Below are 27807 nucleotides of genomic sequence, written 5' to 3'. Positions count from 1 at the left end.
AATAAACTGTTAAGTCTCCAGTGTAAATAGATTTACTAGTGCCATTTTGACAACACTATCTATTTCATCAAGTACTATATTAAATCAGCAAGACCTACAAGCTACTGACATTTTCTCGCAAGCTCTTTGGATAAACATTTCCCAGGTCATTAAATCATCTGTTAGCAAGCTATACAAAATATAACCAGAGCTGGTAAAGCAGCATTGAAACTGTGTAAAACAGAGGTTTAGGTATTTTATTCAAAATGTCCTTTGAGAATAGACCATTTATTCTGACTTTCCTGGTTGCAAAAATTCCTGAAGTTTACAAAGTACTATTATTACTAAAGAATAAAGGTTAAAAAGCAAAAATTCCTTTTAACTCAACCATGCCCTATAATATAAAGCCAACCTTAGATATTTTGAAGGGAACCTCATATGTAACCCCATTCTGTAGAGCTCTGTGCTTTTCCCTAGCTGTAAAGCTTCTAATTTCAGTTTGTCTCACAAAACTGTGCAAATAAATGATGCACAGCTCCAAGCTCAACTTTTAAAACCGATTTTCCTTGGCTCCAAAACCTAGCCAACAGTTTCAGAGTAAATATAAGCTCACATATTAACTCCAAGAAGGTCCTCAGGCCTGCCCCCAGCTTAGCCAATATCCAAAGACAAAAGGAGAAATTGTTTTAAGGGCTAGAGTCCAAAAAAGAGGACTGTTTCAGCCACTAGGACAGCACACAGTGTTCTCAGGTTATGTAACTAGACTATAAAGAGAACAACCAAAGCTTTGAAAGTCGAAACTACTGAAAGTGTTTAAAAGATATCTTTACTCCATAATCTGCAAGGAAAAAACAGCTCTTCCAAAGTAACTTCTTGTGAGAATGAAAGTTGTGAGATTTGTTTTCAGTAGATGCTGTTTATATAAGATAGTTTTTGCTAAGAGGAAAGTTCTTTTTGCAGTAGAAACGTTCTGCATGAAAGTTTAGGGTTCTTACACACTTTTTACCGTGGGCACCAAACTGTGGAGTAGCTTACAGATTATAGAAAAATAAAGGGCAAACCTCTAGAGAGGTTCCAGCCTAGCAGAATGCTGCTGCCAAAATGAGAACTCACATGAGGCAGATGAAGATGCAGTGTGTGTCACTCCAGTCTTGAAGGAGTTACACTGGCTCTCCTGTTAAAAAAACAAAACAAAGCAACAAAACAAAACAAAACAAAAACAAAAAGTGGTTTTAAAACTGTTGTGATGGGCTGGAACAGAGACACCATTTGGAAATTTCTATTTACAGGAGTTATCACTGCCTTCTAATTTGAAGCTTCTGACACCATTAAAATGAAGTCTAATTGGCCCTTCTAATTGGCCCTAAATAAGAATATTGAGAATAAACTAAATATTGTGCATTATTTATTTTCTGGCAACCTGAATCTGGTATATAAGCCAAATCTGATCCTAAAATATTAAGCCAGAGAGAAATAGTATGATGGAAACTGAATGTAGCAAGTAAATGATGTTTAAACCTGAAACTGGCTAGGGAGATAGATTAAAGGGCACAAAAACAACTAGTGAAATCCCATCATGCTTTCAGGTACCTACTAAAGCTCAGTGTACTTAAATCAATTTTCCTACCTTTCAGCACCTAATCTGTCATCTTCATATGCAGTAGAACCAACTGCATGCTTCTAACAAATCTAATTAGACATATACATTTGAAATGGAAGTAATTTATATAATTGGATTATATATTTCCCTTCTCAAGTTAAGAGACCACTGTAGTCTAGTAAAATAACTGACTCGAATATGCATATGCATATCCCATTAATTATACTGACTCTGAAGATATATACATTAAGTCCAACTTTATGTGTTATCATCTTCCCCAGACATTTAAATTTTTTAAAAATAAGTTGTTGGATTCCTCTATTTTTTGTGAGAGCACATCAAATGATGTAAAGTCTAAAAATACCAAAATATTACAAAGAAGAAAAACAACTCCTCCAGTTAAATGAAAAACAAATCATCCAACCAAACATTTTTCTTTCATGCTATAAGTGTAATTGGTATCAACATTCTCTTGCTATTAGGATATGTCAAATCTTTGAAATTTTAAGTAGAAAAAGTAGTTATCAGTGTTTTCCTTTGAGAAAATATTAAATAAAGAAGCTAGATGCCATGAAACACATTTATTTAGTAATATAAATGTAAAGCAAGCTATCCCATTACTAGCTATATAAAAAAGTAAAATAAATGGAGCCTTGAAAGATTACCAATATCCTTCTGTTTTTGAAAAGCCCAAATCACAGCCAGGAGCTTGGCCTAGCAGTACAGTGCTTGCCTAGCACACACCAAGACCCGGGGGTTCCACTCCTCGGTATCACATACATAGAAAAAAAAAAGGTAGAAGTGGTGCTGTGGCTCAAGTGGTAGAGTCCTAGCCTTGAGAAGGCCCAAGAACAGGGCTCAGTCCCTGAGTTCAAGCCCAGGACTGGTTAAAAAAAAAAGAAAAGAAAAAAAGAAAGAAAACCCAAATTACATGCTAACATTTTTATTTGCTTAAAAAAAAATACTAGGAGCCAGGAGCAGTGGCTCACACCTGTAATCCTAGCTACTCAGGAGGCTGAGATGTGAGGATCATGGTTCAAAGTCAGCCCAGACAGTAAAGTCATGAGATTCTTATCTCCAATTAACTACTAGAAAAAAATGGAAGTGGCATTGGGGCTCAAGAGGTAGGGTGGCAGCCTTGAGCTGAAAAGTTTAGGAACAGTGCCCAGGCTCAGAGTTCAAGCCCATGACAGAGAGGGAAAAAAAAAAACCTAAGTCAGGTGCTGGTGGCTCATGCCTATAATTATAGCTACTCAGGAGAATGAGATTTAAGGATTACAGTTCAGAGACAGTCTAGGCAGGAAAGTCTATGAGATTCGAATCTTAAATTAAATACAAAAACGAACAACAACAAAAAGAAAAACCCACCAGAAATGGAGCTGTAGCTCAAAGTGGCAGGGGACTGGCCTTGGAAACAAAAGCTCAGACAGTGCCTAGACCCTGAATTCAAGCCCTAGGACTGGCACCCCCCCCCCAAAAAAAAAGCCAGGCACTGTAGCTCATGTCTATAATCCTAGCTACTCAGGAGGCTGAGATATGAGGATTGAGGTTCAGAGATTCAAATCCATCCCACAAAAGGACCTGAGACTTATACCCAATTAACCTCTAGAAAACAGGAAGTGGGGCCTGGCTCAAGGGTAGGGCGATAGCCTTGAGCTGAAGAGCTCATAGACAGCACCCAGGCAGAGTTTAAGCCCCCATGATGAAAGAAAAGAAAGAGAGAGAAAGAGAGAGAAAGAGAGAGAGAGAGAGAGAGAGAGAGAGAGAGAGAGAGAGAGAGAGAGAGAGAGAGAGTAGGAAAGGAAAGGAAAGGAAAGGGGAAAAAGGAAAGGAAGAAAAGAAAGGAAAGAAAGGAGGGAGGGAGGGAGGGAGGGAGGAAGGAAGGGAGGGAGGAAGGGAGGAAGGAAGGAAGGAAGGAAGGAAGGAAGGAAGGAAGGAAGGAAGGAAGGAAGGAAGGAAGGAAGGACACACTAAGATAAGCATGGTGGCATGTCTATAATCCTACCACTCAGGAGGCTGAAGCAAGAGAACTCCAAGTTCAAGGGCAGCCTTGGCTAATAAGACCCTATCTGAAAACAAACAAGAAAAAAAAAAAACATTCTTCTAATACTCCTAATACTGATTTTTTTTTTTAAATAAAAAGAGGTGGTATATATGTGGGAAAGAAGTATAGGGGCTGGGAGTTTGGCCATGGTACAGTGCTTGCCTAGCATGTGTGAAGACCTGGGTTTGATTCCTCGGTACCACATACATAGAAAAAAGCCGGAAATGGTGCTGAGGCTCAAGTGGTAAGACCTCTATTCTAGCCTTAAGAAAGTCCAAGGACAGTGCTCAGGCCCTGAGCTCAAGCCCAGGACTGGTGCTGAGGCTCAAGTGGTAAGACCTCTATTCTAGCCTTAAGAAAGTCCAAGGACAGTGCTCAGGCCCTGAGCTCAAGCCCAGGACTGGCAAAAAAAAAAAAAAAGAATAAAGAAGTATTAATATAATTATTTACAACTATGAAAATGGAACAAGGAAACCTATTGGGGATGCTATTTCTTAGGGAGAAGAATATAGGGTAATAGATGGGGTGAAACTGATTGGAATACAGTGTAAACAAGTGTGAAAATTTAACAATGAAATCTCCTTCCCTGTATAACTAATATAAAACAATAAAAATTAAAATTAAACAACAAAGAAAATGAACTAACTCAAAATTTTCTCCTCTGGAAATTGGACACACACATCAGTATCATGTATTTGCAGTTTTGTTTTCCATTTGAGACTGGAAAACTGAAAAAAATTAGATAATATTTTAATTCTATTTAATAGCAGCCAGGTATAGGTAGTTTGTACTTGTAATCCTAGCTACTCAGGAGGATAAGATCTGAGGACAGTGGTTCAAAGCCAGCCTGGGCAGGAAAGGCTGTAAAACTCATCTCTAGAAAACTGGAAGTGGTGCTGTGATTCAAGTGGAAGAGCACTAGCCTTGACCAAAAAAGCTCAGGGACAGTGCCCATAACCAACAGAGGAGGAGGAGGAGGAGGAGGAGGAGGAGGAGGAGGAGGAGGAGGAGGAGGAGGAGGAGGAGGAGGAGGAGGAGGAGGAGAAGGAGGAGGGGGAGGGAGAGGGGAAGGAGAAGAGGAGGAAAATCCCTAATACATTTTTCAAAAAATAAAAGCAAACAACCTCACTCAAAATTCTTAAAGTTAGAGAAATTTAACAAGCTAAAGCAATGGTTTTTGGTGTAAAGGAGCTCATAGCTCATGGTGCACTACAGAGACATTTGTAAGTTTTAGAAGATAACAAAAACTACAACTAAGAAGTAGTGAAAGACAAACAAGAAGCCATGTTTGAAAACTATTGATTATTTATTCAAGTTGATTCATTTGATAACCAGTGTATCATAATGTACTATTACAAAGTCTACTGACAACATTAGATTCAGCTAATACATTCTAGGCTTTTTTTTTCTTGGTCAGTCATGGGACTTGAACTCTGGGTCTGGGCCCTGTTCCTAAGCTCTTTGGCTCAAGACTAGTGCTCTAACACTTTGAGACACAGTTCCACTTTCTCAGCTATTAATACATTCTAAACACCCACGTAAAGATTAGGCAAGTGAATCTGAATGTGTAAAGTGAGTTAAGTGCGAAGATATATTTTGCCGTACTTAAAGTGGCTCTCATGTCTGTAATCTTAGCTACTCAGGTGGCTGAGATCTGAGGACTGAAGTTCAAAGCCAGCCCAGGCACTGAAGTCCATGAGACTCTTTAACTCCAATTAACCACTAGAAAACCAGAAGTGGCCCTGTGATTCAAGGGGTAGAGAACTAGCCTTGAGCTAAAGAGCAAAGGAAAAAAGTGCCCAGGTCCAGAGTTCAAGCACACAACTGACCAAAAGAGGGGGGAGGAGAATTACAGTCAAGTAGGGACATTGCCTATGTGAGAACAATCAGCCTAAATTTTCAGGCTTAATTCAGTTTTTAAATGCTCTTCTAGCCAGAAGTTAGTGGCTTATGCCTGTAATCCTAACTACCAAGGAGACCAAAACCTGTAGAATTAAAGTTTGAAAACAACCTGAGCAGAAATTGTCTTTCAATTATCAACAAAAAGTGGGGCTAGAAGGTGATTCAAGTAGCAGAGCATCAGCTATGATCAAGGAAGCCAAGTAAAAGTGAAAGGAACTGAGGTTCAAGCTTAGAACCAGCAAAAATAAAACAAAATACTGACCCAATGAAGAAAAGAAACCAACACTCTTTAAGTCAAACTATTGCCTATGGCTTGAACTCAGACAATGAGTCAATAAGCAATAAGTGCACCACTATCCTATATTTCAGGGCAGATACTCAATATAGGTTATCTTGTCAATTTAAAAGTTTGATTTACAATAATCAAAGAGTCTTAAGTAAAAAACAAGCAAACAGATATTTAATAAACTGAAGTGGAGGAGTGCTTGCTTACTATCAAGGACAAGACTCCGATTTCAAATCCAATTCTGCAAAAAAAAAAAAATGTTGAAGCAGGCGTGAAATTTTACACTTAAAGTGTGTTTTATTTTGTGTTGGTGCTGGGCTTCAATTCCAGGCATTAAGCTGACACTCGGCTTTTTCACTCAAGGATGGTGCTCTTGAGCCGTGCCTCCGCTTCTGGCTCCCCCCCCCCCCCCCCCCCCGCCTCCTACTTAACTGGAGATGAAAGTCTCAACAGACTTCTGTACTGGCTGGCTATGAAAACCCTCAGATCTCAGCCTCCTGAGTCAGGTCTGATAAAGAAAAATCCTAGAATCACTTGCTGTTCCTGTGTTTTGGGTGAGCTGAGATCACATATCCATGTTTTCGCACCCACCTTTATCCAACCAAAACCACCGTCTAGGGAAGTGGTAATGTGGAGCAAGTGGTAGAATGTTAGTCTTGAACTGAAGAGATCAGGGACAATGCCCAAGCCCAGTGTTCAAGTCCAATCACAGACGAGAAAGAAAAAAACAAAAAAATAAAACACTAAGACTTAGGGTATATACTCCCAGCTTAGAAAACAAAGGCTATAGATAAGGTCCACTATTTTGAGTTCTTTACTTCCATTTCTTATGTTCTGTACATTTTATCACCAAAAAGGAGAGAAAAGTGTATGCTTCCTTGAGAAATCTACAGTGAAAATGCACCAATATTGCACAATACTTACGCTGAATTGTTTTGCTCCCCTCTTTAAGTGCCTTGAATGCTAGTAAGTTTGGTGAGGATATACAGTTGCTGACAGAAATATGATGAATGCCTTGAACTCTCATCCAAGTAAACATAACATGTAGAAATGTTCATCTAAATGTCAAGTAAGTTGAGCATCTTCCAGTAACAATAAAACAAGATCAGAGTGCATTTACTATGCATTTATTAGGAGCTTGCAATCAAAAGTCCTGAGATGCTTCGATTAGCAGTAGGATAACAGCTATATTTGCCAGTATCAAGAGATGGTTCTGGCTTTACTATGCTGTTTCTCCCCACACTACTAAGGCAAAGCAAAGTTTTCAGGTTTGAAATAACTGGATGTCATTTCTAGTGGCTAATGATATGGCAAAAATTCAAGAGTCTAAAATATGTTTTCCTTTTTTTTTTTTTTAAGCAGAGGGCAGGCAGTTTAAACTCTGCCACTCTTCCATCCTTTTTCTGCTTTAATATTTTTCAAATAGGTCCCAGACGTTTTGCATGGATTGGCCTTAAGATCACAAAATCCAAAATGGCGCTGTGGCTCTAGTACTAGAGTACTAGTCTTGAGCTGAAGAACTCAGGGACAGCACCCAGGCCCAGAGTTCAAGTCCCACAACCAACCAGAAAAAAACAAAAACACACATAGACAAAATCTTCCTGCTGACATCTCTGATACAGCTGGAATTAAAGGCATGTTACTTGAGATAGTGTTGTACTAAACTTTGCCCAGCCATGAATTGTGATCATCCTAGCTGTGCCTCCCACGTTGCTGAGATTACAGGAGAGTAAGCTACTCTACCCCAGCCTGAAATGTATTCTGAAATCTTCTCTCAATCAAAGATTTTCTGATTGAAAAAAAAAGAAAAAGAAAAAAAGCAGACACATAATTTGCTTTAGAATCCTAACCATACTTAAAATAAAGTACTTTCATGGTACTTGCATTCTTTTAAGAATATTTCTAAAAATTGAGGAAAAGCTGGGTAGGGATGCAGATCAGTGGTTCAACACAGGATGCAGCACGTATTGGACCCTCAGTCCCATCCCCAGCAAAACACATACCAATTAAGCAAAACTATGCAAAACTCTGTATCCTAAGAATGAGTTACCATTGAACTGCAAGAAAAAGGCATTTTTACTCTAAGTAAGCTTTTCATTTTTGGAAAACGACAAAGGTTGCTTTCTTTTTTCCTGATTACAGGCATTTGTCTCTTAATATCTAAAGGCTACTGGAAAATTTGTGTTCCTCTGAAAGCTAGAAACAACATGAGAAATGGAAAACGATCTGGACTTAAACTCCAAGTCAATTTCCAGTTACTGACACGACTCAGAACATATCCCCAAACATGGCTGCTTGGCCCTTGAGAAAACAGAAGCAGGAAGTTTACTCTTACCTTCCTCCTTTCCCTCTGAAATATATCATAAAACCCTCAACCGAAGGTTTATGTCCTGTATCAGGAACCTCCTTCTCTCAACAGATTTTTGTCAAGTTTCTCCCAGTTTATTAGGGCATATCCCCACTCCCCCACCCCTGTGTCCTATTATATTTCTCTATGACTGACTGTCTTGTCAGTGTTAGCATAAAAAGCAACCAGCTTTACTCTTTTTTTTTGGGGGGGGGGGGGGTCATGGGGCTTGAACTCTGGGCCTGGCTGCTATCCCTGAAGCTCAAGGCTACCGCCCTACCCTCGAGCCAAGCCTCACTTCCTGTTTTCTAGAGGTTACTTGGAGATAAGAGTCTCAGGTCCTGCAGAGTACAGAGAGGGGTCACCATGTAAAACAGCTTTGCACAAGAAGCCCAGATGTGGACACGAAAGCCTGTTAGTCTTGCTTGACCACAGTGCCTGTGAGGGCTAAAGATGACCAGCCCCAAGTCCATCTGCCCAGGCCTGGAATGACTTTAATAAATTTCTTTTTCCCCTTGAAAAAATAAAAAAAAAGAAGAATTTCAGGTCCTTTTGAACCTTGATACTCAGATCTCAGCCTCCTGAGTAACTAGGATTATAGGTGTAAGCCACTGTGCTTGACCAAATAGCTTTACTCTTATCTCTGGATCTTCATTTCCTAATAAAGGCTCCCAAGTCATGTAAAATTTACATTTAGCAAATGTGCACACTTCACTTTTGTAATCTGTTATTAAGAGAGGAAAGATACTTCTCCTCTTTTCCTTTCCCCTCTTTCCTCCTCTACCTCCTTTCTTTATTTACTCTGTGTGTGTGTGTGTGTGTGTGTGTGTGTGTGTGTGTGTGTGTGTGTGTGTGTGTACTGGGGACCTCAGCTTTCTTACTCATAGTAGGTACTCTACCACTTGAATCATGCCACAAGTCCAGTATTGTACTATTTTGCAGTAAATGCTAACTCTGTATCGTTCAAAAAAGTCTGTCAAAATAACCAAATTATAGATTATGCTAAGGCTGAATACCCCTTGTTGAAGCCTAATTCCCCAATGTGATAGTGACCTTAGGAGGTAGGACCTTTGAGAGGACTTAAGGGTAAAGACCTCAGGAATGGGATTAGTGCCTCTGTAAGGGGCCTGAGAGTGGCTGCTCTTTCCATTACGAAAGGACTCAGCTAGAAAACGCAATGGAGATGCACACTTTGTCTTTATCTTGGACTACTCAAAAATGTGAGAAATTAAGCTGGGTGCAAAGGCTCACGCGCTTGTAATCCTAGCGCTACTCAGGAGGCTGAGATCTGAGGATCAGGGTTCAAAGCCAGTCTGGGCACAAAGGGACCTGAGATTCTTATCTCCAATTAACCTCTAGAAAATGGGAAGTGGGGCTTGGCTCAAGGGTAAGGTGTTAGCCTTGACCTAAAGAGCTCAGGGACAGTGCCCAGGCCCAAGGGTAGGGCAGAAGCCTTGAGCTGAAGAGCTCAAGGACAGCATCCAAGCTGAGTTCAAGCTCCACAACCCACAAAAAAAAAAGTGAGAAATTAATTTCTGTGGTTTTATAAAGTATCTAGTTATGTGTTATAGTAGCCTAAAGGACATGTTTTAGTCTATTCGCTTACAATAAAACCAGTTACTTCTATCCTCCCTAAGAGAAATCAAATGCTTACTAAATGTGTTCTCTACATTAGGAAAAGTAGTATATGAACAAAGAAGGCAACTACCAGAATAGCTACACTTACACTATTAATTAAGTCTATTTAATAGTATTAAAATTCAAATGAGCACATATTTTATTGCCTTATCAAAGTTTTTACTTAGCTCCATTATAGGTGAAGCCTGCCTAAAAACATCTTAGATCAATCAACCAACATTATTCATTTCTGCAGTATCTGCACTATCTATACCTTTTTCTCTCTTTTTTGGTTCCTCTCTCATTTCTTAGTGGGAATTACCAAATTATTCAGTACTAATATTTCAGTATTATATATTTACTTAATACTAGTATTTATATCAAACTAATTCTCAATATATTACAGAAGTTATCAACAAGTCTATTAGAAAACTGTGAGGGCTGGGGACTCAATGGAAGAAAGTATGCTTAGTTACATGTGAAGCCTATGGTGGGTCCTCAACATCTCTCCCATCTCCAAAGGAGAACAGCACCCATGCACGCGCACGCACACACACCTGTACATGAGAAATACCTGAACCCCCAAACAGGGATTTAATTTAGGAAAGGATAAATGAAATAAAATCAGTAAATCTTAGGAGCCAGTGGCTCATGCCTATAATCCTAGTTACTTTAGAGTCTGAGGTCTGAGATCTGAGATTATAGTTCTAAGCCAGTCTGGGTGAGAAAGTCTGTGAGACTCTTAAGTTGTACCCGAATTCCTAGGACCCTGAAAGAACCACCAGAGGCCGAAGTCAAAGCAAAGAAGCAAGGGTCGTTTATTATGAATTTGAACTCGGACCTCGACATGCCCGTAGCCGGCAATGCTAAGAGGCCCCGAACAAAGGTTTTACACAGCTTTTATAGGGCAATTCCATAGTTACAATCACCTGATTGGTTGTTTGGTAACTTCGAACCACTGGTCGCTTCAGGATTGGTCAGAGCTCAGGTGTCTAACCACTGAGCATTGGGCTGTTGCCACCTGGGGTTCAAGTCCAGGCTAGTTCCGGGATCATGTGTTTTTGATTCCTAGTACATGAGCCTTAGCAAGGGGGTGGGGAGGGGGTCAATCCCAGAACATGGGACAATCTTGGCACAACACTTACATCCAATAAATTAACAAAAAGTAGAAAGTGGAGCTGTAGATTAAGTGGTAGAGTAATAGCCCTGAGCAAAAGAGCTCAGGGACAGTGTCTAGGCCCTGAGTTCAAGCCCCAGAAAACAAACACACACACACACACACACACACACACACACACACACACACGCACACACACACGCACACACACGCACACACACCAATAAACCTCTAGTTAAACACATGAAGTGAAAAATAAAATAAAATGACCAATTTCAGAAATAGAAAATGGAATACCATACACAGTATACTTTTTCTTCCAGTTCCGGGCATGCTATTTATATAATAGAATAGTACTTGAGGGTCAAAAAGTATACACCACCACAGTGTTCCAGAGAATCCCAAACCTCAGAGGAAAACATGTTTAAAAATTACGTTATGTATATTTTGTTTTTCAGCTTGCTTTAAAAAAAAATGTGACAATGTTTTGTGTCAGCCTTTGCATAGCAGGACTGACTTTTATTTCAGAAGGTGAAAAGAAAGGACAAGGAAGAGGGTTGGTGGATCAAGGTACTTTGTATGTATGCCATGTCCCTCTGTATAACTGAAGCCAATATTTTAAAAATCTAATATATATATATATATATACACCAAAGTTTAAATAAAACAATTTAGTGCTAATTGGTTAACTTTCCAGTAATAAGATCTATGAACATCATACTCCCCCACCCTCCTCAACCTTCATTTCATGCTGAGAACAGTAATAACTTCTGCTTTATTATTCCCAAACATACATAATTCTTCAACCTATCAATATAAAAATATCAGACAAGGAGCCGGGAGTTTGACCTAGTGGTAGAGTGCTTGCCTAGCATGCAGGAAGACCCGGTTCGATTCCTCGGTACCACATACTTAGAAAAAGCCAGAAATGGTGCTGAGGCTCAAGTGGTAGAGTTCTAGCCTTGAGAAAAATCCAAGGACAGTGCTCAGGCCCTGAGCTTATGCCCAGGACTGGCAATAAATAAACAAACACACACACACACACACACACACACACACACACACACACACACACACATATCAGACAAACCCAAGTGGTTCCAAGAGTACCTACTAAGTGCTCTTTAAAAGCATCAAAACATGAAGGTTGGGAACAATTTAGAAACTATGTATCTCAAATTAGAGGAAGCCAAGAAGGCATGACATCTAAATGCAATGTGGGATTCTGGTTAGATCCTGAAATTGAAAAGGGGCATTAGTGGAAAACTAATAAAAACAGGATAAAGCCTGTAGTTCAATTAGTAGTAATGTAGTGACATTTATGCCTTAGTTTTTATAATTGTACAATAGTCAAGCAAGCTTTTAGGAGAGGAAAGGAGAACTTTCCATATTATTTTGCAACAATTCTATAGGTCTAACATTATTTCAAATTTAAAGTTTTAATGTTAAGAATAATAAGCCACCATTTTACTGATAAGAAATAACATGAAGGAATCACAAAAGCATTATGCCAAGCAAAAGAAACCAAATATCAAAGACTGTATATTGTATGTTTCCACTCATATATAATTCTGCAAAAAGGAAAATTAATCTGGATCGTTTTTCTTTTTTTTTTTTTTGTCAGTCCTAGGCTTGAGCTCAGGGCCTGAGCACTGTCCTTGGACTTTCTCAAGGCTAGAGCTCTACCACTTGAGCCTCAGCACCACTTCCAGCTTTTTTCTATGTATGTGGTACCAAGGAATCGAACCCAGGTCTTCATGCATGCTAGGCAAGCATTTTAACCATTAGGCCAAACTCCCGGCCCAGGAAAATTAATCTGAAGTGACACAAATTCATAGGGCAAAGTCCTAGGATAGAAAAAACGAAGTGGCTTCAAAAAGCAATAGAGGACGGGTGCCAGTGGCTCAAGCCTGTAATGCAGCCAGCCCAGGCACAAAAGTCCATGAGACTCATATCTGCAATTAATCACCAGAAAACAGGAAGTGGTGCTGTGGCTCAAGTGGTAAAGTGCTGGCCTTGAGCTGAAGAACTCAGAGACAGCACAGTTCAAGTCCCACGACTGACCCCCTCACCCCCCTCACAAAAAAAAAAGGAATACAGGAACATTTTAGGAGTAAAGAAAATGTTCTCTATCTCAAATGTGGTGGTAGGTATACAAATAGACAGTTTACAAAATTCAATCTGTCTACTTACAATGCATTTGTAATTCATTCCTCAACAAAGTTGATTTTTTTTAAAGTTGGCTACATATTTAATATTGGGCAAAATATAGTATTATACTTGGGTTTTTTTGTTGTTTTTTCCTGTCCTTGGGTTTTCTCAAGGCAAGAGCTCTACCACTTGAGCCACAGCACTACTGTGGCTTTTTTCTGTTTGCTAGGCAAGTACTCCACTACTAGGCCAAACTACTGTCCCCTATAATTGCTTCTTTTTTTTTTTTTGCCAGTCCTGGGCTTGAGCTCAGGGCCTGAGCACTGTCTCAAGGCTAGAGCTCTACCACTTGAGCCTCAGCACCACTTCTGGCTTTTTTCTATGTATGTGGTACCGAGGAATCGAACCTGGTCTTCATGCATGCTAGGCAAGCACTTTAACCACTAGGCCAAACTCCCGGCCCTATAATTGCTTCTTAAATACACTTAGTGTAAGTGCTATCTATCTATCCATAGCCATTCTTAGTTAAATCTCAATTCACCAATTTTTGGAGGAGGTACTAGGGATTGAACTCAAGAACGCATACTTATTAGTCAGTTGCTCTACCACCTGAACCACGTACCAGCCCTTTCTTTTGCTTTTAAGTAGTTTGGGGATAGGGTCTCACATTTTGTTGAGACAGCCTAGCCCATGATCCTATTTATGCTACCTGATATTTTCTATTCATACTTCTTGCATAGCTAGGCTGACAGGCATGTACAGCCATATCCAGGCTCTACTACTCTTTGAGACGGGATCTCACTAATTTTTCGCTTCCACATCTCTGACTTCTGAGCAGTTCAAATTACAGAAATGAATTGTCATGCCTGGCCCTTTCATCTGGCTTTCTTTTTTTTTTTTTTTTTTTTTTTTGGTGGGTTGGACTCGGCCTGAGAGCTGTCCCTGAGCTCTTCAGCTCAAGGCTATCACCTTAACCCTGGGCCTTAACCCTGGGCCTGGGCGCTGTCCTTGAGCTCTTCAGCTCAAGGCTATCGCCCTACCACTGGGCCTGGGCATTGTCTCTGAGCTCTACAGCTCAATGCTGCCACCCTACCCTCAAGCCAAGCCCCATTTCCCATTTTCTAGAGGTTATTTGGAGATAAGATTCTCAGGTAGCTTTGTGCCCGGGCTGGCTTTGAACCTTGATCCTCAGATCTCAGCCTCCTGAGTAGGCACCAGCCACCTCCCAGCTCCTCTAGCTTTTTTTTTTTTTTTTGCCAGTCCTGGGGTTGGGCTCAGGGCCTGAGCACTGTCCCTGGATTTTCTCAAGGCTAGAGCTCTACCACTTGAGCCACAGCACCACTTCTGGCTTTCTGCTACGTATGTGGTACCGAGGAACCGAACCCTGGTATTCGGGCATGCTAGGCAAGCACTCTACCACTAGGCCACACACCCGGCCCCTCCTCTAGCTTTTTAAAAGCTAAATATATCAGTATTTAGGACAAATAAAAAGTACCACTATAAAGTACAATGGAATGAAGCAATCATATTATCATTAAAGTTTAGAAACTAAGTTTCACACACTTTTCAATTAAGGGACTGATTATTGTGGAAGAATACCTAATTATGTCAATGCTTAGTAACAACAAAATGTGTCAAGCATACAATAATAGATCCTTAATACATATATACTGACATACATATTGAACAGTTGCAGTATAATGACATCTTAATAATTAAATTTCTTTTTTTTGTATGTGTAGTTGTTAGGACTTGATCAATGTAATATTTTTTCTATTTTGGATACTATCTCCCTTATTTTGAATGTACTAGGCAAGCACTCTACCACTAGCTACCCACAAAAGCTAGATTTCTTCCCTTTTTTTTTTTTTTTTTGGTGGGTCATGGGACTTGAACTCAGCCTGGGAGCTCTCCTTGACCTATTCAGCTCAAGGCTACCACCCTACACTTGAGTCAAGCCCCACTTCCCAGTTTTCTAGAAGTTAACTGGTGATAAGAGTCTCAGGTCCTTTTGTGACTCGGCATCCTTATTAGCTAGGATTATAGGTGTGAGCCACTGTGCCTGGCAAGAGCTAGATTTCTTGATTGCAGAATTTTCTCATTTGAATAGTAATAAAGTCATAGTGCTTTCGTCTACTTTCTAACAAGTGTTAGAAAACAATGTTTAATCATATAATATAGGTTAAAATGTTCTAAAACAACATCAAGGCAATAGAAAAACAAGCATATAATCAAGTATGAAGAGAAAAAAAAAGAATTTGATCAAGGCCCTTCTTGTGTATGTTTTTAATAGATAATTATTTCTTTGGCTAAAAAAAGTATCTACATCTATGTGGTAATCATATATATAGTACATTTATAGCATTCATTTATATTTGTAGCACAATGTGAACATCAAACTGAGATTTCATTATTTCAGGAGTTAGTTTTTTAATTCTGTAATATAACTAGCTCCTGAGGTACGTGAATTTATATTTTCAAGTTCTATGTATCTTTGGACAATTTAAGAATTTTGAGTGGTACAGCTGTACTCATATGTGTGAACACATTTGTATACATACTCAACCTATATTCTTACTACCTAAAATAACATTTTTACTGCACTGCAAATATTCTTCATCAGTTCTGAAGAAATGTTCTAATCACTAATACTACTGGGTAGGGAAAAACAGTGTTGATATTTAAGGGCTATGAACAAAACTAACAACTCTAATTCTTAAAAAGCTCTTACATATTTGTATGTATTCAAGTCAACAGAAAATGAACACGATTCCCATTTGTGTTAGAAATACCTTATCAAGGGGATGGGTTAGAGTTTAGTGGTATAGTGCTTGTCTAACATGTATAAGGCCTTATGTTCAATCCCTAGCACTGTAAACCAAAAATATTCAAAATCTTAACAATAATTTACTTTAAAGGATAACTAAAGGTAGAAAATTTCTCTGAGTATAACAATAAAATCCAAAAATGTCCCAATACATACATTATTGTACAATGTTATCAATTTCTTACCAAGAACTTTAAAATAATTTAGGATCATATCAGTGTAAGCTCATGAACTACGCCTCAAGGTTATCAACATTCACAAATCTCAATGAACACAATTTGACCTTTTGACAATTTGAACTTTTTAGAGCCAAATTAATTAAATCAGTAAGTGTTTATTCAATTGTTTACTATAGCCCACTGTGTTATACCAAAAACAATAATTCTTAAGTAATCAGAAATTGTTACTCACCAGCAAGGGTGTAATCCATATCAAAACCAAAACATTTTATTTTTTCCATGGCTAAACTTCGGTTCACAAACACCCTATGGAAAAAGAAAAAATGGCTTCTCAATAAACACTGGAAAAGAAATTCTCAAGTTTACTGAAGCTATGTTGGCTACTTTTCTAGATCTCATTTATTTCCCCAACTGATTATAATATATATATACATATATATATATAATATTTAACATAAAGATGAGGTAAACTTTAAGTATACACTTGATATACTTTTTTTTTCTTCTTTTGGCAATTATTAGGGTTAAAACTTAGGGCCTTGCACTTGCTAGGCAGGCAGTATACCTTTTCAGCACCATCTCCAGTCCTTTATGCTGGTGGAAAATGTGACTTTTTCATGTAGTTTCCTGTTTGTTCCCAGGCCAGTGTGGACTCTGATCTTCCCACTTACGCCTCCTTAACAGCAGGGATTATAGTGCTCACCACCACACCTGGGTTACTGGGTAAGAGAGAGTCTAACTTTTTTGATGGGGCTGACCTCAAACCACAATCCTTTGCATCTGCTACCTAAAAAGCTGGGATCACACAGGATTACATAGAAGTATCACCACAAATGGCCCCTGACATACTTATCTTGATAACACAAACACATAGTAATCATGAGAGCCAAACAACTAAGCATATCATAGTCTTCCTTCTTTTCTTTTCTTTCCTTTCTTCCCCTTCCCAATATACCCTGTACTTTAATAGTCACACTGTACATTTGATTTCTTAACATAACTCATTCTACATAAATGTAACTCTGTCTTTTTTGTTTTGCCAGTCTGGGGCTTGCACTCGGGGCCTGAGCACTATCCTCAGGCTTTCTCAAGGCCAAAGTTCTACCACTTGAGCCACAGCTTTTTCTATGTATGTGGTATCAAGGAATTGAACCCGGGTCTTTGTGCATGCTAGGCAAGCACTCTACCGCTAGACCAAACTCCTGGTACAACTGTATCTCCTTTGATCTACATCTTCCCATCCTGACTCCCAACCACTATTTTAATCTCATATTAAGTTCCATGCATAAATGATATCATATATGCAAACAAAAGACTTCTCCCCTTCCCTTTTTTTAGTTTTTAGCTTTTGATGATTCTGTCCTTTTTGCCTTTTATGTACGGTATATTCATGTGTATAACTTCAGGAGGGTGGGGAGAAGGGTACAGAACTAGAGAAAAAAAAGGGTGAAAAAGTGCAGGAGTTGGCCTCACTGGACACTGATGAAAGTGAACTATACTAGTCATGAATGGAGACAAGAAGGAGGGATAGGAGAGAATGAGGGAATAGAAGACACTGTACCAAAGGAAATGTACTCATTACTTGACTCATGTAATTGTAGTCTCTCTGAACATCATCTCTTTAACAACAAGTAAATTTAAAAAATAAGTAATGTCACATAGAAATTTCCTACGTTTGATTTACTAATCGAGCATTTTAACTAGGTTCATACAAGTTGGTGAAAATGGTAGAATATAGCTGGGAGCAATGGCTCACATCTGTAATCCTAGCTTCTCAGGAGGCTGAGATCTGAGGATCAAGGTTCAAAGCCAGTCCAGGCACAAAAGAATCTGAGACTCTTATTTCCAATTAACCTCTAGAAAATGGGAAGTGGGGCTTGGCTCAAGGGTAGGGTGGTAGCCTTAAGCTGAAGAGCTCAGGGACAGTACCCAGGCAAATGTATGAAGGCCTTGTTCATCAGTAGATAAAATTTCAGTAATTCCCTATCTTGACTATTGTAAATAATGATGCAATGAGCACAGAAGTGCAGATAGCTTTACTGCTCACTTATATGTAGTTACAATCCTTGTTAACTTCTTACACCATTTTCCATTGTGGTTGCACAATCTTACACCCATCACTAAGAGTTTAGAGAGTTCCATTATCTTTATACTCAACAATACTTACTGTATTTTCTTTTAAGCTTTTTTTTTTTGCCAGTCCTGGGGCTTGAACTTAGGGTTTGAGCACTGTCCTTGGGCTTTCTCCTCAAGGCTAGCATTCTACCGTTTGAGTCACAGCACCATTTCTAGCTTTTCTATGTATGTGGTACCAAGGAATCGAACCTGGATCTTTGTGCATGCTAGGCAAGCACTCTACCACTAGGCCAAACTTCCGGCCGATTTCTTTAAGTTATTTTAACAAGTGTGAAATGACATCTGATTTTAAGTTTAAATTCCACTTCTGCCAAGCACGGTAGCTCATGCCTGTAATCCTACTAAGGAGGCTGAGATCTGAGGATCATAGTTCAAAGCCAGCCTGGGCACTAAAGTCGTGAGATTCCTATCTCCAATTAACCCTAGAAAACTGGTTTGCACTGTAGCTCAAGTGGTAGGCCAGTAGCCTTGAGCTGAAGAGCTCAAGGACAACGCCCAGGACCAGAGTTCAAGTCCCACGACCAAAAAAAAAAAAATAGTGCCTATTTGGACAAATGGGACTGCATTAAACTGCAGAGCTTCTGTATGACAAAGGACATAGCTAGAAAGTTCAATAGAAAGCCCACAGAGTGGGAGAGCTTCACTACCCATACAATGGACAAGGGCCTCTTATCTAAAATATACTTTACAGCTCAAAAAAAATGACTCTCTCAAAAACAAATCCTCAAAACAACAACCATCCTATGAAAAGGTGGGCTGAAGACTTAAAGAGAGACTTCTCTGAAGAAGAATGGCCTACAGAGACATGAAAAAATGTTCCACAACTCTGGCTACATAAGAAATGCAAATCAAAACAACTTTGAGATTCCACCTTACTCCAGATAGAATGGCCACAGAATAGACCTCTAATAACAACAGATGCTGACGGGGATTTGGCTAGAGGGATCACTACTACACTGTTGGGGGAAGTGTAAACTCCTTCAACCACTCTGGAAAGCAGTATGGCAATTTCTCAAAAGACCTAACATTGAGCTCCCCTATGACTGAGCAATCCCACTCCTTGGCATTTTACCCAAATGTCCAGAAACAAGGACATACTAAAGCCACTAGCACAATGATGTTCACTGCAGCATTATTTACCATAACTAAGATATGGAATCAACCCAAGTGCCCCTCAGTAGATGTATGGATCAAGAAGATGCAATATTTATACACAATGGAATTCTATGCTGCCATTAGAAAGAATGAAATCTCCCCCATTTGTAAGGAAATAGAAAGACTTAGAAAAAATCATATTAAGTGAATTAAGCCAGACCAAAGGAACACAGGCTCCATGGTTTCCCTAATCTGTAATAATTAGTACATGGCTAGGATTCTCCTAGCAGAAGATCACAATAGCTCAAAAGCTATGTACATACGGCCATATAGGATGAGACTAAAGAAAATGAACTCTAGGATATAGAAACAAGAGGTTTATCTTTGTGATTGTTGTTCTTAATATACTGTGTGAAGTTAACTATTTTCTTTTTTTTTTTTCACTTCATGGTTTATCTCATGTGGTTACTGTATCTGACTTCATTACTTGGTATATTATATGTATGTTTATTTGAAATAAGGAAGCGGAAACACAAGATGATTGGGAGCGGGGTAAGGGGAAGAAAAGTGGAACAAAAATATGAGATGGAGTATCAATGTTCAAGAAGTAATGTACCCAATACCTGATGAATGTAACTGTAACCCCTCTATACATTACCCTGACAATAAAATACACTTTTTTTAAAGTTAAAAAAAAATAGTGCCAAATGCAAAGATCAAGGTTCAAAGCCATCCTGGGCAAAAAAGTTCATGAAAGCCCTTCTCAACATAGAGCTAGGTGCATTTACCTGTCATCCTAAGCTAAGTAGGAGGTTAAGAGTGAGAGGGTTTGAAGTCCAGACCTTTCACAGCAGAAAAGTCTGTGAGACTTCAATTCAACAGAAAGAAATTAGCCACAATGGCACAGGCCTGACAACCAAGCAACGATGAAGCCTAAAATAACCAGTGGAAAATGGGGATGGAGATCTTAACTGAGCATCTGCTTAGCAAAGTTTTCAAACATTCAAAAATTTCAATACTGTTCCATACTCCCTCAAAAATGGAGTTGGAGTCCAGCACCATGGCTGACACCTGTAATCCTAGCTACTCAGGAGATTGGGATCTGAGGATTAAAGTTCAAAGCCAGCCAGGGCACTAAAGTCCATGAGACTCTTACCTCCAATTAACCACCAGAAAACTGGAAGTGGCCCTGTGGCTCAAGAGATAGGGTGATAGTCTTGAGCCGGAGAGATCAGAGACAGCAACCAGGCCCAGAGTTCAAGTCCCAAGACTGACCAAAAAGAAAAAAAAAAACACAAAAAACAAAAAGGAGTTGGAGGAGGCGTGGCTCAGCCATAATGCACCTGCCCAAACCCTGAATTTAAAATCCTAGTATCACAAAAGACCTACACCAAAATGTTTAAAAGTAAATAAAGGGCCCGGGAGTTTGGCCTAGCGGTTAAAGTGCTTGCCTAGCATGCACAAAGACCGGGGTTCAATTCCTCGGTATCCCACATACACAACCAAGCCGGAAGTGGCAGAGACGAGACACAACCAAGCCGGAAGTGGCAGAGACGAGACTGCAACAAGCGAAAGCAAGCAAGCAGAGCCCAACCGAGTGGTGGCCGGAGCGAGCGGGGCCGGAGCGAGCCGAGCCAGAGCCAGCGAGGCCGGAGCGAGCGGGGCCGGAGCGAGCGGGGCCAGAAAGAGAAGGGGGCCAAAAAAAAAAAAAAAAAAAAAAAGTAAATAAAGACAGGCATACTGACTAAAATCAGCATGCCTGAAGTACCTAGGTTACTCTGAAGACAGAAACCAGGAGGATCAACTATGAAGTCAGGCAAAAGTTAGCAAGAGCAGCACTGGCATGGCACAGGTGGCTCCCGCCTGTAATCCTAGCTTCTCAGGAGGCTGAGATCTGAGGATCAAGGTTCAAAGCCAGCCCGAGCACAATAGAACCTGAGACTCTTATCTCCAATTAACCTCTAGAAAACGGGAAGTGGGGCTTGGCTCAAGGGTAGGGTGGTAGCCTTGAGCTGAAGAGCTCAGGTACAGTGCCCAGGCCAAGTTCAAGACCCATGACCCACCAAAAAAAAAAAAAAGTTAGGAAGAAACCATTTCAAGAGCAATAGTAAAAGCCCAACCAATGTGATGGCAAACATTTATAATCCCTAAGTAGAAGAATTTCCATCCAATATGGAATGGATAAACACAAGAAGAATCAGGTACCAATGGCTTATGCATATAATCCTAGCTACTCAGGAAGTTAAGATACACAGGACTGGCCGGGAGTTTAGTCTAGTGGTAGAGTGCTTATCTAGCATGCAGAAGACCAGGATTCGATTCCTCAGTACCACATACATAGAAAAAAGGCAGATGCGGTGCTGTGGTTCAAGTGGTAGAGCTTTAGCCTTAAGAGGGCCTAAGGACAGTGCTCAGGCCCTGAGTTCAAGCCTAGGACTGGAGCCAAAAAAAAATAAAAGATACAAAGAACTGAGGTTTGAAGTCAGCCTGGGCAGAAAAGTCTGAGAGACTACATTTCCAATTAGCCAGCAAAAAAGCTGAAGTGGAGGCATGGCTCAAGTGGTAGAACATCTGCCATAAATAAAAAAGCCAAAAGACAGCAAGCATTGAGTTCAAGCTCGCTGCCCCCCACCCCCACCCCCCCAAAAAATGAAACCTTATTTCAAAAATATAAACAAATATATATATATATTCATATACTTTCCCTTTTGCTTTATCTGAAGGAGTAATAGAGTATAGGAGAGAAAGAAAAAGAGTAATGATATTTGAGATAGGGAGTAGATGATGATAAATGACCTTTTTTCTTTTTTGGCTAGTCTTTAGGTTTAAACTCAAGGCCTCAAGCTTATCTTGCTCACAGCTAGTAATCTACAATTCCAGCCATGCTTCCAGTCCAGCTTTTAGCTTGTTATTTTTGGAGATGGAATCTTGCAGACTTTTCTTTCCAGGCTGGCTTCAAATTGTGATCCTCCAGATCTCATATATGTAATCCTCAGTAACTAGGAGTATAGACATGAGCAACCAGTGCCTGGTGCCAAACCTCCCTCCTTTTTATGGTATTTTTAGTGCTGGGGGTCAAACTCAGGACCTTATATATGCTAGATAAGCTCTTATCTATAAGCCTCCCTAAAAAACCACCTCACCAGGCACCAGGGGCTTACACATGTAATCTTAGCGAGGTACTTAGAAGACTGAGACCTAGAGAATTGAGGATTGAAGCCAGCCTAGACAGAAAGATCATTAAGACTCCATCTCCAACTAATCACTAAAATACCAGGCTGGATGAATTGCTAAGTAGTAGAGCATCAGCCAACAAGCAAGGAAGACAACAGACTTCAAGGCTCGGAGTTCCAGCCCAACTACCAGCAAAAACAAAACACTCAGCTCCAGCATTGTCATGATCCTCCCAATACTTCAATTTTCACCCTACTTTTACTGAGGAAAGCATCTACTTTGTTAACCTTCCCCAGCTACATAAGTCATTTAGAAAATGAAATAGGGGAGGGCCGGGAGTTTGGCCTAGTGGTAGAGTGCTTGCCTAGCATGCACGAAGACCCGGGTTCAATTCCTCGGTACCCCACATACATAGCAAAAAGCTGGAAGTGGCGCTGAGGCTTAAGTGGTAGAGCTCTAGCCTTGAGAAAGTCCAAGGACAGTGCTCAGGCCCTGAGCCCAAGCCCAGGACTGGCAAAAAAAAAAAAAGAAAAAAAGAAAATGAAATAGGGGATTAGGAGGGATGGGTAAATGTTGAAAGAGGTCACACAAATCAAGAAGTGTATTCATGATCTGCTTTGATAAATGGCAACTCCTTTGTACAACTACATAAAGTTGATGACCGAAAAAGAAACCACAGGACTCTTAAGGGAGAACTAAACCTTGGTATAGAAAATTATTTTTTCAAACAGAATCACAGTATAGGCAAGGTGAAGACAACTGCAAAAATCCTTTATCAGAGCCCTAACAGCTGACATGCCTAAAATATTCTATGGGAATATAAGAACTAATGAGCTGGGGAAGATTCTTTTCCTTACTGTATAATCCAGGAGAAAGCTAAAACCACATAATACAAGCTTTTATTAAAAGAAAAAAGTTAGCTAGTTTTACTGAAATAAAAAGTATGGGAAGTGGGCCAGGAGGGTATCGTTGTGGTAAGTGCCCAGCTAGCATACACAAAGCCCTGGGTTCAATTCCCTTGGTACCACATACTAAGACAAAGCCAGAAGTGGCGCTCTAGTTCAAGTTGTAGAAGGCTATCCTTGAGCAAAAAATGCCCAAGGACAGTGCCCAAGCCTTGAGTTCAAGCCACAGGACTGGCAAAAAAAAAATTTGAGGACCAGGAAGATATCTCTTAATTAGTGCCAAATGTAGTTAGAAATAATCAATGGTCCTGACAAAGTATTTTTCAATTTCTTTCTTGGCTAGAAAAAAGTAGTACCATGAGAATCTATCAAATCAAAACATATAAATGTTTTCAAAATATACAACTGTTAAGTTAATATATAAATATTAAGTAAATGGTACATCACAATGCACCTTTCATTAAACCATGTAAACTCTGGAAGTAGTGTATTTCAGGAATATAAATTTGTCTCTGCCAAAATAATAACTTTAATATTCATTAACTAATACTTCTTTTCTCTTTGAGTTGACCAATCATATTAACTAATGAATCAACACAATGACTGAACATTGTGTGAAAGCAAGTACCATATTGCGACATATAATATGTCAAAATGAAGCTGTATTTAGGGAGTATATCCAGAGCTAGGACAATATTTGTAAGGACTCAAAGTAAGTCAGAAGGGAGGTTTCTTTATTGTTCATTCAAAATAAGTACTGTCATAGAAGCAATTCATAAACTTAAAAGGACTCATATCCTACCATTAATGTCTATTATGATCTTTATGAGACAAGAAGAAAACCTCATATATATTATCTTTGTGTGTCTCTCAAATATGGAACAAGAAGAAATATGGGAATAAACTCTAATTTGCTACCCAAGCAGAAAGCTATAACATAAAGAACTGCAATAAGCCATATATAGTTATAGCCTATACATACTAAGGCTTACAGAGGTAATAAACACCCAACTGCCAGAAGTTAAGCATTCAATTCAGCAGAGACAACCTTAAACCTGAAATAGCATGTCTCTAAAAGAAACAATCTCTTGGCCTAACCTAAAAGACTATTCTTCACTAAGGTTATTACAAAATACAAGATGCTGTATCAATTAGAAGACTAGCTAACTGCCCACATTTCAAAATGAAAAGATTTAGACATTAAAAAAAAAATCACCTTTGGGGCTGGGAGTTTGGCCTAGTGGTAGAGTGCCTGCCTAGCATGCACGAAGACCCGGGTTCGATTCCTCAGTACCACATACATAGAAAAAGCCAGAAATGGTGCAGTGGCTCAGGGTAGAACACTAGCCTTGAGGAAAGCCCAAGGACAGTGCTCAGGCCCTGAGCTCAAGCCTAGGACTGGCAAAAAAAAAAAAAATCACCTTTATAATAACAATGAAACCTTAACTATACTTTTGCCAATGCCAGCCTACTGTATCTCTTTTCTAAATTATTAACTAGTGGAATATACTTTATCTCTATGTTCAAGAGCCTAAACATGTCCGTGTAATTAATTTGCTAAAGCTTCCTTTAAAATAAGTAGAAAGCTGTCATCCTAAAAAGTATGACTGAATTAATCCCTGACCATAAAACACAATTAACAGAAATCCCTACGTACCAAAACATCTACACATTAACAGAGAACAAACTAGAAGTGATACAGAACCCTGTAAAAACTGGACACAGACTTCACCCACTCAGATAAGTGCAACAGCAGTTAGTATCATACACCACCTCAATAAGGCATAATAAAATTCAAAGAAATTCTATACAAATATACCTACTAACTATAAGAAATAAAACTATTAATACAGATTGCTTTAACAGGGATTTAGCTGTCTCACACTTAACATAAACATGCAATTTACTATATTTAGCACATAACAAAATGGTTTTGATATTTAACTTATAATTCAAAGCAGAATTACCTCATCTGTCACTGGTTGTCGTTTTGTAAACTGTAAAACTATATGAATCAGCTAGTTCTTGAAGTCACATAACAAATTCTTCATAAGTTTCCCAGTATAATTTGTTAAGGGTGAATTTAGCCTAACTTTTAAAAGGCTCTTTAAACTAGGCCCCTCCAGAGCATGCTCGTCCGGAGACAGTGCTGGAGAAAACACCACTGTGTCTAATTTAACTTGTCACTGGATATCACTGTTGCTCCACACAAATCCATTTGGAATTGAATTTCTTTGGCAATGGCAAACTTATCTGTAACTCCTCCCCTCTTGCTTAGGAGTCACAATTTCCTGGCCAAGTGCCCAACAACAGTTACTGAAACAACAAATGAGAGGAAGGAGTCAAGTGTAAAATCTTCTTGGACATCTGCTTTCATTGAGTTTGTGTTATCATTAACTCAAATTCTGCTACAAGAAAAGAAAAAATTGCAAGTAATTCTTTAGGTGACAAACTGAAAACAAATATTAGTACTTTATGTGTGTATTTTTACTTAATAGAAAAATGTTATCATGTGGATTTTTGCCAAAAGTCTGATTTAGGAACTTCTTTCCCCAACTAGTTTCTTTTTCTTTAGTAGCATTCATTTTTCCAATCAAACTTAAAACCATATCCCAAAATTCCATGTACCTTTGTTTAAATTTCCAAATGTCTTTTAACTCTGGAGATTTCATTCAATTCACACTGCTACAATTTATTAAGATCAGAATTAATTCTCCACAGATCATCTCTAATTATTATGCCCTCATACTAACACTAAACTGTTATGAAGTGGGCTACAGACCAATTCTGGTCTATAAATATTAGTTCATTAATCTATGACAAGATAAATACAGAAATCTCAAGTATTCAAAAACCTGTTGGGTACTGGTAGTGCATGCCTGTAATCCTAGCTACTCAGGAGGCTTAGATCTGACTATTGCAGTTCAAAGCCAGCCCAGGCATGAAAGTCCGTTAGACTCTTATCTCCAATTAAATGCCAGAAAACCGAAGTAGCACCGTGATTCAAGTAGCAGAGCAATAGCCTTGAGCTGAAGAGCTCAGGGACAGCGCCCAGGCCCAGAGTTCAACCTCATGACTGACCAAAAAAAAAAAAAAAAAATCATAGTAATTTAAAAAGAGAAATGGGGGCGGGCATGTAGCTCAGTGGCAAAGCGCTAGCCTAGCAAGTGCAACGTCCTGGGTTCGATTCCCAGTGCCAAAAAAAGAAAAGCCAAAAAAATAAAAGAGAGAGAAATGGTTAAGTATAATAATAAAAAAATCTAGGCTTACATTTTGTGTCACTTTATGCAATTCATATTTGTTCAATCTTAGAAATAGTAACAATTTCAATCAGAATAGAAAGGATTTTCAAAAACAGGTCCTGGGGCCAGGAGTTTGACCTCGTGGTAGAATGCTTGCCTAACATACACGAAGACCCAGGTTCAATTCCTCAGTATCACCATATAGAAAAGCCAGAAGTGGTGCTGTGGCTCAAATGGTAGAGCACTAGCCTTGAGGAAAGACCAAGGACAGTGCTCAGGCCCTGAGTTCAAGCCCCAGGACTGGCACAAGAAAAAAAGAAATAAAAACAGGTCCTCACGGGCTGGGATGTAGCTCAGTGGCAAAGCACTTGCATACCAAGTGCAATGTCTGGGTTAGATCCCCAGTACAGAAAAGAAAAAAGACAAAAAAAAAAAAAAGTTAAAAAAGAAAAATACGGGTCCTCTTTGTGTGAGAAGCAATGATCTCAAGTCCAGTGTCAATCATATACTACCACTCTTAATTGCCTTTAGTCACTGCTCATATCTACCAACGAAGAGATTACAAATTCTTGCTAGGCAATGGTAATTCACTCCTACAGTCCCAGCTACTCAACAGTTGGCATCAGGAAGGTCAAAGTTCAAAGCCAGTAGGTAAAAAAGTCCAGAGACTGTTTCAAAATAACCAGCAAAAAGCAGTGGTGTGAGGGAATGAGACACAGCAACATGAATGGGATACAGGACAGAGAATTACAAATCTTTGGATCTCCAAGGGGTTTAAAACTTTTCACCACTTTGCCAAAATATTAGATCCTGTATCACTCCATAATCATGTGTTACTCTAATAAAACCAACTACTTGTCATTTCCTAAACATACCCTGAGTATTTGTTTATGCTGCTTCTTACACAGTGTCAACTGATGTTCTCTTTCTATTCCAGACCTTCCATCTCAAACAATCTCTTCAAGAAAATATTCTGGGGCTGAGGATGCAACTCAGTGATAAGTGTTCAAGGCCCTGGGTTCCATTTCCAACCACCACAGACATCAGAGGGAGGGAGAGAGAATGGGGAGGGGTTCATAGTTCTACCACAGAACTACATACAGCAAATGCCTCTGAAATTCAGATTACTTTTCTACTTCAGTGAAAAGAAATTTCATCAACCAATAATTCAAAAGTTGTGATTCAAGTAAGAGGTCTGATCACAAA

At 39.3% G+C, this 27807-nt stretch overlaps 1 protein-coding gene across 6 annotated transcripts in view; it reads right to left on the bottom strand.

The window, feature by feature from the left end:
• Nt5c2 (5'-nucleotidase, cytosolic II) overlaps positions 1-27807 on the bottom strand; it is a 131306-nt gene that overhangs the window by 22599 nt on the left and 80900 nt on the right. For 5 of the 6 annotated variants that reach the window (XM_090345971.1, XM_090345972.1, XM_090345973.1 and 2 more), the window contains one exon: positions 16282-16355. In XM_090345971.1, the coding sequence (XP_090202097.1) occupies positions 16282-16355 (74 nt within the window). Of the gene's footprint in view, positions 1-1092; positions 1127-16281; positions 16356-27807 lie in introns of those variants that run through there. The other variant, XM_090345975.1, reaches the window with a different exon arrangement.

Source organism: Megascapheus bottae, chromosome 15 (genome assembly GCF_031878675.1).
Source record: "Megascapheus bottae isolate mThoBot1 chromosome 15, mThoBot2.hap1, whole genome shotgun sequence".
Classification (NCBI taxonomy): Eukaryota; Metazoa; Chordata; class Mammalia; order Rodentia; family Geomyidae; genus Megascapheus; species Megascapheus bottae.
This window is presented reverse-complemented; position numbering and strand designations above follow the sequence as displayed.